General features: G+C 38.9%; 1 protein-coding gene across 2 annotated transcripts in view; it reads right to left on the bottom strand.

The window, feature by feature from the left end:
* Sntg1 (syntrophin, gamma 1) overlaps positions 1 to 12,519 on the bottom strand; it is an 841,911-nt gene that overhangs the window by 371,897 nt on the left and 457,495 nt on the right. For both annotated transcript variants that reach the window (NM_001411862.1, XM_087550418.1), the window contains 1 exon segment: positions 11,959 to 12,093. In NM_001411862.1, the coding sequence (NP_001398791.1) occupies positions 11,959 to 12,093 (135 nt within the window).

Genomic DNA, 12,519 nt, shown 5'->3' with positions numbered 1-12,519 from the left:
AGACAGATACCAGGTACCGAAGTTAAATCAGGAACAGATAAACCAGTTAAACAACCTCATAACTCCTAAGGAAATAGAAGCAGTCATTAAAGGTCTCTCAACCAAAAAGAGCCCAGGTCCAGACGGGTTTAGTGCAGAATTCTATCAGCCCTTCATAGAAGACCTCATACCAATATTATCCAAACTATTCCACAAAATTGAAACAGATGGAGCACTACCGAATTCCTTCTATGAAGCCATAATTACTCTTATACCTAAACCACACAAAGACCCAACAAACAAAGAGAACTTCAGACCAATTTCCCTTATGAATATCGACGCAAAAATACTCAATAAAATACTGGCAAACCGAATCCAAGAGCAATCATCCACCATGATCAAGTAGGCTTCATCCCAGGCATGCAGGGATGGTTTAATATACAGAAAACCATCAACATGATCCATTACATAAAGAAATTGAAAGAACAAAACCACTGATCATATCATTAGATGCTGAGAAAGCATTTCACAAAATTCAACACCCCTTCATGATAAAAGTCCTGGAAAGAATAGGAATTCAAGGCCCATACCTAAACATAGTAAAAGCCATATACAGCAAACCAGTTGCTAACATTAAACTAAATGGAGAGAAACTTGAAGCAATCCCACTGAAATCAGGGACTAGACAAGGCTGCCCACTCTCTCCCTACTTATTCAATATAGTTCTTGAAGTTCTAGCCAGAGCAATCAGACCTCAATAGGAGGTCAAGGGGATACAGATCAGAAAAGAAGAAGTCAAAATATCACTATTTGTAGATGATATGATAGTTTATTTAAGTGATCCCAAAAGTTCCACCAGAGAAATACTAAAGCTGATAAACAACTTCAGCAAAGTGGCTGGGTATAAAATTAACTCAAATAAATCAGTAGCCTTCCTCTACACAACAGAGAAACAAGCCGAGAAAGAAATTAGGGAAACGACACCCTTCATAATAGACCCAAATAATATAAAGTACCTCGGTGTGACTTTAACCAAGCAAGTAAAAGATCTGTACAATAAGAACTTCAAGACTCTGAAGAAAGAAATTGAAGAAGACCTCAGAAGATGGAAAGATCTCCCATGCTCATGGATTGGCAGGATTAATATAGTAAAAATGGCCATTTTACCAAAAGCAATCTACAGATTCAATGCAATCCCCATCAAAATACCAATCCAAATCTTCAAAGAGCTAGACAGAACAATTAGCAAATTCATCTGGAATAACAAAAAACCGAGGATAGCTAAAACTATCCTCAACAATAAAAGGACTTCAGGGGGAATCATTATCCCTGAACTCAAGCAGTATTACAGAGCAATAGTGATACAAACTGCATGGTATTGGTACAGAGACAGACAGACAGACCAGACTTGAAGACCCAGAAATTAACTCACACACCTATGGGCACTTGATTTTTGACAAAGGAGCCAAAACCATCAAATGGAAAAAAGATAGCATTTTCAGCAAATGGTGCTGGTTCAACTGGAGGTCAATATGTATAAGAATGCAGATTGATCCATGCTTATCACCCTGTACAAAGCTTAAGTCCAAGTGGATCAAGGACCTCCACATCAAACCAGATACACTCAAACTAATAGAAGAAAAACTAGGGAAGCATCTGGAACACATGGGCACTGGAAAAAATTTCCTGAACAAAACAACAATGGCTTATGCTCTAAGATCAAGAATCGACAAATGGGATCTCATAAAACTGCAAAGCTTCTGTAAGGCAAAGTACACTGTGGTTAGGACAAAACGGCAACCAACAGATTGGGAAAAGATCTTTACCAATCCTACAACAGATAGAAGCCTTATATCCAAAATATACAAAGAACTCAAGAAGTTGGACCGCAGGGAGACAAATAACCCTATTAAAAAATGGGGTTCAGAGCTAAACAAAGAATTCACAGCTGAGGAATGCCGAATGGCTGAGAAACACCTAAAGAAATGTTCAACATCTTTAGTCATAAGGGAAATGCAAATCAAAACAACCCTGAGATTTCACCTCACACCAGTGAGAATGGCTAAGATCAAAAACTCAGGTGACAGCAAATGCTGGCCAGGATGCGGCGAAAGAGGAACACTCCTCCATTGATGGTGGGATTGCAGACTGGTACAACCATTCTGGAAATCAGTCTGGAGGTTCCTCAGAAAATTGGACATTGAACTGCCTGAGGATCCAGCTATACCTCTTTTGGGCATATACCCAAAAGATGTCCCAACATATAAAAAAGACACGTGCTCCACTATGTTCATAGCAGCCTTATTTATAATACCCAGAAGCTGGAAAGAACCCAGATGCCCTTCAACAGAGGAATGGATACAGAAAATGTGGTACATCTACACAATGGAATATTACTCAGCTATCAAAAACAATGAATTTGTGAATTTGTAGGCAAATGGTTGGAACTGGAAAATATCATCCTGAGTGAGGTAACCCAATCACAGAAAAATACACATGGTATGCACTCATTGATAAGTGGCTATTAGCCCAAATGCTTGAATTATACTAGATGCCTAGAACAAATGAAACACAAGACGGATGATTAAAATGTGAATGCTTCACTCCTTCTTTAAAAGGGGAACAAGAATACCCTTGGCAGGGAATAGAGAGGAAACGATTAAAACAGACACAGAAGGAACACCCATTCAGAGCCTGCCCCACATGTGGCCCATACATATACAGCCATCCAATTAGACAAGATGGATGAAGCAAAGAAGGACAGGCTGACAGGAATCGGATGTAGATCTCTCCTGAGAGACACAGCAGAATACAGCAAATACAGAGGCGAATGCCAGCAGCAAACCACTGAACTGAGAACGGGACCCCCATTGAAGGAATCAGAGAAAGAACTGGAAGAGCTCAAAGGGGCTTGAGACCCCTTATGAACAACAATGCCAAGCAACCAGAGCTTCCAGGGACTAAGCCACTACCTAAAGAGTTACATGGACTTACCCTGGACTCTGACCTCATAGGAAGCAATGAATAGCCTAGTAAGAGCAACAGTTTAAGGGGAAGCCCTGGGTCCTGCTAAGACTGAACCCCCAGGCATGCAGGGATGGTTTAATATACAGAAAACCATCAACATGATCCATTACATAAAGAAACTGAAAGAACAAAACCACTGATCATATCATTAGATGCTGAGAAAGCATTTCACAAAATTCAACACCCCTTCATGATAAAAGTCCTGGAAAGAATAGGAATTCAAGGCCCATACCTAAACATAGTAAAAGCCATATACAGCAAACCAGTTGCTAACATTAAACTAAATGGAGAGAAACTTGAAGCAATCCCACTAAAATCAGGGACTAGACAAGGCTGCCCACTCTCTCCCTACTTATTCAATATAGTTCTTGAAGTTCTAGCCAGAGCAATCAGACAACAAAAGGAGATCAAGGGGATACAGATTGGAAAAGAAGAGGTCAAAATATCACTATTTGCAGATGATATGATAGTTTATTTAAGTGATCCCAAAAGTTCCACCAGAGAACTACTAAAGCTGATAAACAACTTCAGCAAAGTGGCTGGGTATAAAATTAACTCAAATAAATCATTTGCCTTCCTCTACACAAAAGAGAAACAAGCCGAGAAAGAAATTAGGGAAATGACACCCTTCATAATAGACCCAAATAATATAAAGTACCTCGGTGTGAATTTAACCAAGCAAGTAAAAGATCTGTACAATAAGAACTTCAAGACACTGAGGAAAGAAATTGAAGAAGACCTCAGAAGATGGAAAGATCTCCCATGCTCATGGATTGGCAGGATTAATATAGTAAAAATGGCCATTTTACCAAAAGCAATCTACAGATTCAATGCAATCCCCATCAAAATACCAATCCAATTCTTCAAAGAGTTAGACAGAACAATTAACAAATTCATCTGGAATAACAAAAAACCCAGGATAGCTAAAGCTATCCTCAACAATAAAAGGACTTCAGAAGGAATCACTATCCCTGAACTCAAGTAATATTACAGAGCAATAGTGATAAAAACTGCATGGTATTGGTACAGAGACAGACAGATAGACCAATGGAATAGAATTGAAGACCCAGAAATGAACCCACACACCTATGGTCACTTGATTTTTGACAAAGGAGCCAAAACCATCCAATGGAAAAAAGATAGCATTTTCAGCAAATGGTGCTGGTTCAACTGGAGGTCAACATGTAGAAGAATGCAGATCAATCCATGCTTATCACCCTGTACAAAGCTTAAGTCCAAGTGGATCAAGGACCTCCACATCAAACCAGACACACTCAAACTAATAGAACAAAAACTAGGGAAGCATCTGGAACACATGGGCACTGGAAAAAATTTCCTGAACAAAACACCAATGGTTTATGCTCTAAGATCAAGAATCGACAAATGGGATCTCATAAAACTGCAAAGCTTCTGTAAGGCAAAGGACACTGTGGTTAGGACAAAACGGCAACCAACAGATTGGGAAAAGATCTTTACCAATTCTACAACAGATAGAGGCCTTATATACAAAATATACAAAGAACTCAAGAAGTTAGACCGCAGGGAAACAAATAACCCTATTAAAAAATGGGGTTCAGAGCTAAACAAAGAATTCACAGCTGAGGAATGCCGAATGGCTGAGAAACACCTAAAGAAATGTTCAACATCTTTAGTCATAAGGGAAATGCAAATCAAAACAACCCTGAGATTTCACCTCACACCAGTGAGAATGGCTAAGATCAAAAACTCAGGTGACAGCAGATGCTGGCGAGGATGTGGAGAAAGAGGAACACTCCTCCATTGTTGGCGGGATTGCAGACTGGTACAACCATTCTGGAAATCAGTCTGGAGGATCCTCAGAAAATTGGACATTGAACTGCCTGAGGATCCAGCTATACCTCTCTTGGGCATATACCCAAAAGATGCCTCAACATATAAAAGAGACACGTGCTCCACTATGTTCATCGCAGCCTTATTTATAATAGCCAGAAAATGGAAAGAACCCAGATGCCCTTCAACAGAGGAATGGATACAGAAAATGTGGTACATCTACACAATGGAATATTACTCAGCTATCAAGAACAACGAGTTTTTGAAATTCGTAGGAAAATGGTTGGAACTGGAAAATATCATCCTGAGTGAGCTAACCCAATCACAGAAAGACATACATGGTATGCACTCATTGATAAGTGGCTATTAGCCCAAATGCTTGAATTACCCTAGATCCCTAGAACAAACAAAACTCAAGACGGATGATCAAAATGTGAATGCTTCACTCCTTCTTTAAATGAGGAAAAAGAATACCCTTGGCAGGGAAGGGAGAGGCAAAGATTAAAACAGAGACTGAAGGAACACCCATTCAGAGCCTGCCCCACATGTGGCCCATACATATACAGCCACCCAATTAGACAAGATGGATGAAGCAAAGAAGTGCAGACTGACAGGAGCCGGATGTAGATCGCTCCTGAGAGACACATCCAGAATACAGCAAATACTGAGGCGAATGCCAGCAGCAAACCACTGAACTGAGAATAGGACCCCCGTTGAAGGAATCAGAGAAAGAACTGGAAGAGCTTGAAGGGGCTCGAGACCCCATATGTACAACAATGCCAAGCAACCAGAGCTTCCAGGGACTAAGCCACTACCTAAAGACTATATATGGACTGACCCTGGACTCTGACCTCATAGGCAGCAATGAATATCCTAGTAAGAGCACCAGTGGAAGGGGAAGCCCTGGGTCCTGCTAAGACTGAACCCCCGGTGAACTAGACTGTGGAGGGAAGGGTGGCAATGGGGGGAGGGTTGGGAGGGGAACACCCATAAGGAAGGGGAGGGGGGAGGGGGATGTTTGCCCGGATACCGGGAAAGGTAATAACACTCGAAGTGTATATAAGAAATACTCAAGTTAATAAAAAAAATGAGTTATACTACAAAACTGTTATACTATAGTTCCATGTCTCTCTCTATATTTAGTAAAAATCAATTTGTGTGCTTTTCTCTATGATATATACTTTAAGGTTTTTCTGCATAAGACATAATAAATGTGTCAGGTGGGTTAAATATGCAGAATGTTGTTATTATCTCCCTTCTATGTGCTCACCAAGGTCTTCCAAAGTGAATGATAGATCACTCCCAGATACCAAGACAAACGGTGCTGAGCAGAGTTAAGTGTCTGTCTGATGCAGGTTAATGTGAAGTCACTTGGGAGGGTGAAGGGGCTGCTGGAATGTATGGCAGCAATAAGAGAGTATAGCACTGAGTTCAGAAACACTATAGCTTTCTGAACTTTTTATCATACTATAGCTCATCATGTTTGAGGAGTGAATTAGAGTGAATTCAAAATGTAGAGGATAGATAAACTAATGAGTGTCTCACAGGTGACCTACCTTGTCCTTGAAACTCTTCCAACCATATCACTAACTGAGCAAACAGAACCAAAATAATACTTGTAATAGTCCAATATGACATTTATTGCTCTCTAAAGTTTAACAATTTTCATCATCTTAGCCCTTACTCTCAAACTGTTCTAACAAAGAATGTATTGAATTTTTCACTGTAGAGAGAGCACTTTTGCGATATACTGTGACAAAACAATAAGAATACTATGAAAGATTAAAACCAAATATTTGTACTTCTATTTAACTTCATGAAGGCCATAGATGATGGAAGGCTTAAAAACAAGACACAGTGCTCCCAGAGACTGAATACCGAGCAATTTAAAGTACCTAGAGAAAGAGATGCCCGTGAATATACAAGAGGCCTACAGAACTCCAAATACAGAAAAGTAATTCTCCTCTCATATAATAGTCAAAACCCAAATGCACAAAGCAAAAAATATTAAAAGCAATAAGGGGAAAAGGTCAAGTAATATATAAAGGCAGATCTATAAGAATTACACCAGACTTCTCACCAGCGACTATGAAAGCCAGAAGATCCTGGACAGATGTCATACAGACCCTAAGAGAACACAAATACCAGCCTAGGCTTCTATATCCAGCAAAACTCTAAAGTCACATAGATGGAGAAACCAAGATATTCCATGACAAAACCAAATTTACACAATATCTCCACACACATTCATCCCTACAAAGGATAATAGATGGAAAACTCCAACGAAAGAAGGGAAACTACACCCTAGAAAAGCAAGAAAGTAATCTTCCAAAAAGCCCAAAAGAAGATAGGCACACAAACATAATTCCATCTCTAAGAACAAAATGACAGGGAGCAACAATCATTTCCCTTAATATCTCTTAACATCAATGAAGACCCAGAAATGAACTCACATACTTATGATCACTTGTTCTTTGACAAAGGATCTAAGACTATCCAGTGGGAGAAAAAGGCAACATTTTCAACAAATGGTGCTGGTTCAACTGAAGGTCAGCATGTAGAATGCAAATCGATCCATTCTCATCTCCTTGTACAAAGCTCAAGTTCAAGGGGATCAAGGACCTCCACAAAAAACCAGATACACTGAAAATAATAGAAGAGAAAGTGGGCAAGAGCCTCAAACACATGGGCACCGGAAAAATTTCCTGAAAAGAAGACTAATAGCTTATGCTCTAAGATCAAGAATCCACAAATAGAACCTCTTAATATTGCACAGCTTCTGTAAGGCAAAGGACACTGCCAATAGGACAAAACAGCAAACAACAGATTGGGAAAGGATCTTTACTAGTTCTACATCTTATAGAGGGCTAATATCCAAAATATACAAATAACTCAAGGAGTTCACAGAACCAAATAATCCTACTAAAAGTTGGGGTACAGAGCTAAACAAAGAATTCTCAGCTGAGGAATATCGAGTGGCTGAGAAGTACCTGAAGAAATGTTCAACATCCTTAGTCATCAGGGAAATGCAAATCAGAACAACCCTGATATACCACCTTAATAATCAGAATGGCTAAGATAAAAATCTAAGGTGATAGCAGATGCTGCCAAGGATGAAATAGGAACACTCCTCCATTGTTAATGGGATTGCAAGCTGGTACAACCACTGTTGGAATCACTCTGGTGGTTCCTTAGAAAATTGGACATAGTACTTACTACCTGAGGACCCAGCTATACCATTCCTGGACAGATACCCAAAAGATGCTCCAACATATAACAAGGATACATGCTCCACTATGTTCATAGCAGCCTTATTGCAGAAGCTGGAAAGAACTTAGATGTCCTTCATCAGAGGAATGGATACAGAAAATGTGGTACATTTACACAATGGAGTACTACCCAGCTATTAAAAACAATGATATCATGAAATTCTTAGGCAAATGGAATTAGAAAATATCATACTGAGCGAGGTAACCAAATCATAAAAGAACACATATGATATGCACTGAGTAATAAGTGGATATTAGCCCAAAAGCTTGGAATACCCAAGATATAATTACAGACCACATGATGCTTAAGAGGAAGAAAGACCAAAGTCTGGATGCTCTAGTCCTTCTTAGAAGGGAGAACCAAATACTCACTGGAGGAAATATTGAGACAATGTGGGGAGGAGAGACTGAAGGAAAGGCCCATCCAGAGACAGCCACACATGGGGATGCAGTCACCAGACCCAGTCGTTATTTGGGATGCCAAGAGATGCATGCTGACAAGAGATTGATATACTTGTCCCCTGAGAGGCTGTGCCATAGCCTGACAAATACAGAGGCAGATGCTCACATCATTGAACTGAGAACAGGTTCCCCAGTGGAGGAGTTAGAGAAAGGACTGAGGTAGCTGAGGGGGTTTGAAACTCTATAGCAAGAACAACAATATCAACCAACCATTCACCTTAGTGCTTCAAGGGACTAAACCACCAACCAGAGAGTACACATAGAGCAATCAATGGCTCCAGCTGCATATGTTGCATATGTTGGGCATTAATGGGAAGAGAGGCCCTTGGTCCTGTGAAAGCTCAATGCTCCAGTATAGGTGAATGACAAGGCAGGGAGAAGAAAGGGAGTGTTTAGGTGGGTGGGGGAGTACCCTCATAGAAACATGGGGAAGGAAGATGGGATGGGGATTCCAGAGGGAAAACTGGGAAGAGGGAAAATATTTGAAATGTAGATAAAGAAAATATCCAATAAAAAAAGAAAAAAGAAAAGCAAGATGCCACACATCTCCTGTTTTATAAATCTGTTGCAAGGCCAGAATAAAATCCAACAGTAGACTGTGTCTTAAGTAAGTCGAGGTACTGGGCTCCAACTGACTTGCAAGGGCACCCCATTAGATGCTGTTTTCATTACCATGAAAATATTACTTATGTCCTGGTTTGTATTTCTGGTGCTGTGATATAAAATTGGCCAAAAAGCAATTCTCAGAAATAGTTTATTGACTTATTAGAAGAAAACCAAGGTATAAACTCAAAGTAGGAAACTATGGGCAGGGAATATGGAGGACCATTGCTTTCAGGCTTGCTCCCAGACAAGTATTTATCTTCCTTCTTTTTACTCTTTGTTTTAGTTTCTGAGACAATAGTATAACTTCCTTCCCTTCTCTTCTTCCATTTCCTCCCTCAAAATCCTTCTATATCCCCTCCTTGCTCACTTTTAAGTTCATAGTCTCTTTATTTCATCACTCCTTGTTACATGCATACATATGTATCACCAAATAACCTTCATTGTTTATCCCAGACCCTCCTAGCTAAGGATGTTACTTCTCACATTAGACTGGATATTTAATACTTAGGAATATGCCCTTTGGACATGTTCATGAGCCAATCTGATGGAGTCATCAAATTTAACTGAGGTTCCCTCTTTCACGGTGTCTCAGGTTAACAAGCAAGTTTGGCCATCACACCTGACAACACAACTTAAAAGTAGAAAGACTGATTTTGCTTTCTGGGTTGTGAGTACAGCTCCTAATAGCAGACAAAATGTGAGAGATGTATGTCATAGCTTGCTGACATCTCACTAGACCAAAAAGCAGTAATAATACAAGGAGTAAAGTCAGGCAATACTTTGTAAAGCTGACCCCAGTGAATGACCTTGGGCTGAACTTCAGATCTTAGAGGTTTCACAACCCACATGTTTAAGTAGAGGAGACATAATGAGTCTTTCCCTGAAATCACTTGTACGTGTGATGTCAATTTTGTCAGAAACTCTGCTTGTCCAAGTGCAGAAAATATTGTTGTACATTGGTTTTGAAATCTAGAAGTATAAGCATTATATCATTTTCTTTTTGACTTAGATGATGTTGACTATCATAAAAGTTGTATTCTGGCTTAATCTGGTTTGGAGTATTTGGGAGAATATATCTGATCACTGTGTAACTTTTAATTCATGTTGATCATTTGCTTCTAATACCTTGTTAATTTCAATTATTTTTATTTGTCAGGTTTGCAGTATTCAGGATAGATACTATATACATGTCAAATTCATCTTTAAATGAATTATAGTTTGTTAAGTTTCCTCTTTGATTGCTCTTGCTACTTTTGGCAACATAATTATCTTAAGATACTGTTCTTTTTCCCCAAAGTCCTGGAAATTTCTGCCTTTTCCATCTGTTGTATACTTCCTAGAATTTTCTCTCTACCAAATCATAAAACCTGCAAATGCATCAGTTCTGCGTGCTTCCTTATAAATAGCATATTCTGTGCCAACATTCTGAATTGCTATCCCAGCTGGAATACCCAGAGGAGAGTTTTGACAAAGTGAGGCTCGTGATAATTACCAACTTATTTCAGTCTTAAATAGATGTTTGCTGTAGTTAGTAGACCGTGTTTAGTGTAGCCCTGTATCAAAAACATTGTTCTTATTTTGATGAAAGTGTTTCTTATAGATGGCTGATGAATTTTGTCAAACATTTTGTTTTGTCTTTATTGGTTTTGCTATGAGAAATTTCCCCTTCAGAGTTCTAAGTTCTGTAATTTGTTTTTATTGCAATTTACATGTAAAAGAGAGTAGATCCATATTTTTGAGGTCTTTTAACTGCCAAGTTTCAAATAAATACCATTATTTCAGCAGTAAAGTATCAAATTTTACTAATTAAAAAAATCAACTATCTAGGACCGCTAACATATTTTTATTCCAGAGTTCAGTGAGTCATGCCTTTTCTCTAGAAAACAAAAGGAAAGGAATCAAGTGATTCCTCTCTTAGTAAGCACGCTCACAAGAACAGTTTAGTCAGCCTTGATATTGAGCCCATGATTTAGGATGATTTAAATGGCTTGTTAAAAAAGAAGAGTTAATTTGTGAGATGTTCCTTATTTTAAGCTAACAAAGGACTATTCATTTCAGACCTTGTGTGACTCCTAAAGAGTGTTAGTAAGAACAGTTATGATGACTCCATCAGCACTGTTCACCACTCATAACTCTGCAAGGGAAGTCTATCAGCAAAGCGTAAATTACAACTCCATGCTGAGAAGCTGCATGCTTTATATTTCCCCTTGAGTAGACATATTTCAATGAGGTTGTAATGGTGTCTTCAGCAATGGAGAATAATGAATGATAAACTGTAGAACTTGCACTGTTTATGATTAATATTTTATCTAATAAAATCTTACCTAAGGACATCTTTCATAATGTGATATGGTACTAAGATGTTTCCCAATTGAAACTGGATTTTGTTTTTTGCTTCTGCTTTTTCCCTGAGGGTAGATTCAGTAAAGCATCACACATCTGTTAGAACAGTGGGTGTTCATTGTTAACTGTTCTTGTATAATTCTCTCCTGAATATCTACAGATCCATTTAGATACAGTCTTAGGGGAAAATAATTCACACTGAATTAGTGAGCACACACTTGGTTCTCTTTCTTCAAGGACATCAGGAATGAGAATTCGAAAAAATTCAAAGTGTGTTGTAGCTTAAGTCAGTGTTCTCAAACAAGGGGATAGCTTATTGAGCAGTGTGAACAAAAATTTTCCACAGGACCATTGACTATGTTCCAAGAGTAAGAGAAAATATGTTAAGAATTTTCTGTGAAATAGCATTTTCATTATCAAAAAGCACAAACGAAAAAAAAATGCCAATAGAAGAGCTACTTACACCAGAATAGAAAGGCTCACCAGACACACACAGCACATCCTGCTCCTGTAGCATCAGCAGGTCTCTGGCAAGGTGTAGCCGGACTTTAAAAGGTTCTTGATTACCATCTTGTAGCAAGCAAACCCCTGTCTTTGTCTTCAGATAGAAAGAGTAAGAAAAAAAGAGAAAAATGCTCAATTCTCAGGTTATGATTCTCAGAACTATTTACAGCAAAATGCGATGGACACCACTTGTGAGCTAAGAGCAATGCTCTCAGTCACTCACACATGAATTCACAGAGGCACTAAAGAGTGGATAACCACTTCAAGGAATGTGGAGTTTCAGATAATGAAGACCGTGCCAGAGAGACAAAATTAAAACTCAGGCTGCATCAAAGGTGCTCCATTACACTGGTAAATGATTAAATTATTGTTTAATACTTTAAATATAAAGGCAATGCACTTTGCATAGAATTCAGCCTTTTAAGGTTTGTAAGTTATAGATTGTGGTATATATAGTCTCTCTCTCTCTCTCTCTCCCTCTCTATCTTTCTCTCTCTCTCTCTCTCTCTCTCTCTCTCTC

The sequence above is a fragment of the Rattus norvegicus genome, chromosome 5 (assembly GCF_021556685.1).
Source record: "Rattus norvegicus strain SHRSP/BbbUtx chromosome 5, alternate assembly SHRSP_T2T, whole genome shotgun sequence".
Lineage (NCBI taxonomy): Eukaryota > Metazoa > Chordata > Mammalia > Rodentia > Muridae > Rattus > Rattus norvegicus.
The sequence above is the reverse complement of the archived record's forward strand: the minus strand, read 5'-3'. Positions and strand labels throughout refer to the sequence as shown.